Consider the following 3658-nt stretch of genomic DNA (forward strand, 5'->3'; position numbering starts at 1 on the left):
TTATCCGGAACTTGTAGGTCTGAACATATTACACCAGTTCTGTCCTCCCTTCACTGGCTCCCTGTTTGTATGAGGATAGTCTTTAAAATTCTTCTGTTGACTTTCAAATGCTTAAATGGCCTCGCACCCCTTTACCCCTCTGAGCTTCTGGAACCTTACGTTCCCTCTCGGGCCCTGAGATAATCCGATCAGCTGCTTTTGGCTGTTCCAAAAACAAGACTGAAGTTCAGAGGATATCGGGCTTTTTCAGTTATGGGCCCCAAACTCTGGAACAACCTGCCTCCCTTCAACCTGCCCCCCAACATCAGGCAGGCCACCTCCCTTACACACTTCAAATCCCTGCTAAAAACACATCTGTTCTCTCAGGCATTTCACACTGTGTAAATTGATCTAGTGTTTTTTTTTTATCTGTGATCCTATGTTTTAAATGCTTTTTATTAACTCTTGAGTTATTATTATTAGTGTATTGTATATATATGTATATATATATATTTTTTTCTCTTTAATTTACTCATTGATTTTTGTTGTTGTTGTTGTTGTTGTTGTTGTTGTTGTTGTTGTTGTTGTTGTTGTTGTTGTTGTTGTTGTTGTTAAGTACTTTGATAACAGGTTCTGTTTTAAATGTGCTCTATAAATAAAGTAGACTTGACTTGACTTGACTGCAACCTGAAGCCACGAAGAGACAACCCTCTTGTTAAGATAAGATAGAACTTTATTGATCCTGCAGGAAATTGTTGTGCCAGAGTTTCAGTACAAAGGAATATACACAAGGAATCATACAAGATATAAAATAACAGAGAATGTAAAAATAGCAGAGAATATAAAAATGCCAGCAATTAAGATCTAAACAGGTCAAGTGCAGACATGTGTGAAATGTCTTTGTGAAATGTTTTAATGTGCAAACATGAATGTGTTTATTGTGGTGCAAGATTAGTTTTAGCATCTTATGTGCAGAAAGGGGGAGAACACTGGGAGAACTCCAAAACGGAGGCATTCACAAGCACAAGAGCCACTTGTTTTCGAACCTGTATACCTGAGGGAAAGTATGTTTTTGTTAAACCAGGTTTAAAACAAAGAAAGCTACGATATGTTGGACTTGTTTTGTAGAACATCTCCTAGTTAACCAGAAATGTATATTTTGCCATCTGAAATAACTCCGATTAGAAAAACAGATTTTAGAGAAGACTATATTGGCAATATTTATAATTCCAGTATTTGAAGGGCTTTAGTTAGCCTCAAAATAGCTTTTTTCATCCAAATTTGTTTGAGTGTAACACTTAATTTTTTTTTTCCTGTAGAACTCTTTTTGACTTCATTGATCTTCTGCTGCTCCTTCAGGCTCTGCTGTTCAACCCAGCCAAACCTTTCTTGAGAGGTACAGGAAGTCAGAACACTGATGTGGAGCTTATGGTGGATTGCTTCGTCTCATGTTTTCGTATTAACCCTCACAACAACCAGCAATTTAAGGTAAAGTAAATGTTGCCTGAACCTGTACATGGTAAACAATACAAGTAAGTGTTTATAGTAAGGATGTTCTCTGGTTGGCGTTTGTTAGTGGAATCTTTTTCTTTTCTTTTTTGGAGGACAGATTAGATGGATTATGACTTGTCACATCTTACATGTGAGCTAAGACTCAGCTCAGTTCGGAGCCGTCACTAACATCTGTTTTCAGTGATCGAATTGCATCTGATTAACCATAAATACGAATATATTTACTTCTGTTGTCTGTCTGCAGTGGTGCTTGAAAGTTTATGAACCCTTTTGAATTTTCTATTTTTCTGCATAAATATGACCTAAAACATGATCAGATGTTCACACAAGTACTAAAGTAGATAAAGCAGGGGTCTTGAAACCTGGTCCTCGAGGGCCACTGTCCTGCATGTTTTAGAGGCTTCCTTGCTCCAATACATCTGATTTGAGTCAATGGGTAATTAACAGGCATCTGACAGAATATGAAGAGGTAATTTAACCACTGAATCATTTGTGTTGGAGCAGAGAAACCTCTAAAACATTCAGGGTCGTAACCCTCGATGACCAGGATTGGACAGCCCTAAAATGAAGAGAACCCAGTTCAACAACAGAAGTCATCTCAGGGCAATGTATGGAAACATTCACATACATAAAATCCGTTAATCCCATTTATCTGAGGATTAACGGTTAATTAATTTTTTTATTTTTTACTTTTATAGCCGAACAAGAACAAGGCAAATCGCATACAAACATGTTCTAGAATTGCGCCGCTCAAGGTGGCTGCATGTTGGAGCAGCTCTGCTACTTTCATTCTGAGATATTACTTTTGAAAACTTTAATTCCTCTTTTTTCTGGATATAAATCACTTTTTTTGGATGATTATTTCCTCTGGTGTCGGATGCTGTGCAGCTGGAAGGATTTTTACATAAATATATTTTCTTTTGGACATTTGTTATGATGCGTAACCATAACAACAAGGTTGTTTTTTACAACCGGGAGCGGCTGATTAACATCTCCAAAGCTCAAATAATATCTCAACTACAGCCTCAAATCCCAAATGAGTTGAAAAGGAGGCATCGTGGATGCAGAGCAGGAGCAAAGAAGAGGGAGAAAGAGAGAAGAATGCAGTTTAAACCATCTCTTCCATCAATCATGATGGGCAATGTGAGATCGCTGGGAAACAAGTTGGATGAACTTCAAGCCTTAACAAGGACCCATCCAGAGTATCGGGAATGCAGTGTTATGTGTTTCACTGAGACATGGCTGCAGGATCATATCCCCGACTCCAGCGTTTCTCTGCCAGACTTTCTGACCATACGAGCAGATAGAGATTTAAAGAGGAGTGGCAAAAGGAAAGGAGGTGGGTTGGCAGTGCTTGTGAACAACAGATGGTGTAATCCTGGACATGTTACTGTGAAGTGTCGTCTCTGCAGTCCAGATATTGAACTGTTAGCACTAAGTTGTCGTCCATATTATTTGCCAAGAGAGTTCACCAGTGTTATTTTGGCAACTGTTTACATTCAGCCCAATGCTGTTGCCGAGACTGCGTGTGATGTCATCGGCTCCGAGGTTGCTAAGCTACAAACACAACACCCTAGTGCATTTATTGCAATATCTGGGGATTTTAATCATGCCTCTCTCTCTGCTACACTTCCGACATTCCAACAGTTTGTCAGCTGCTCTACCAGAGAAAACAAAACACTGGACTTGTTTTATGCAAATGTCAAGGATTCATACATCGCTAAAGCAAGACCCCCTCTTGGCAAATCAGATCACAATCTTGTGTTTCTCTGCTCAAAATATAAACCCCTTGTTCAGAGGCAACCTGCAATAAAGAGAACAGTGAGAAAATGGTCAACGGAAGCTGAAGAAGCCCTGCGGGGTTGTTTTGAGGCTACAGACTGGGATGCACTGTGCCAGCCACATGGAGAGGAAATCAATGCCATGACTGAGTGTGTGACCGACTATATAAACTTCTGTGTAAACAACACAATTCAATTCAATTCTATTCAAAAATACTTTATTAATCCCAGAGGGAAATTATATGTTGGGTAACTCATCATCCTGGTTTCATTAATGAGTTGTTATAGATGCTGATGGCTGTGGGCAGGAAGGATCTCTTGTAGCTTCTGTCTTACAAGGGATTTGAAGAAGCCTCTGACTGAAGACACTCTGTTGTTGTATGACA

The 3658-nt window shown here is 39.3% G+C and overlaps 1 protein-coding gene across 1 annotated transcript in view; it reads left to right on the top strand.

Moving 5' to 3' along the window:
* LOC119411474 (neurofibromin) overlaps positions 1 to 3658 on the top strand; it is a gene marked incomplete at its 5' end in the record, with an annotated part of 106502 nt that overhangs the window by 54542 nt on the left and 48302 nt on the right. Inside the window, 1 exon segment of the mRNA XM_037678425.1 lies at positions 1339 to 1467. Within this exon segment, the coding sequence (XP_037534353.1) occupies positions 1339 to 1467 (129 nt within the window).

The sequence above is a fragment of the Nematolebias whitei genome, chromosome 6, assembly GCF_014905685.2.
Source record: "Nematolebias whitei isolate Nwh7 chromosome 6, NemWhi1, whole genome shotgun sequence".
NCBI classification, from domain to species: Eukaryota; Metazoa; Chordata; class Actinopteri; order Cyprinodontiformes; family Rivulidae; genus Nematolebias; species Nematolebias whitei.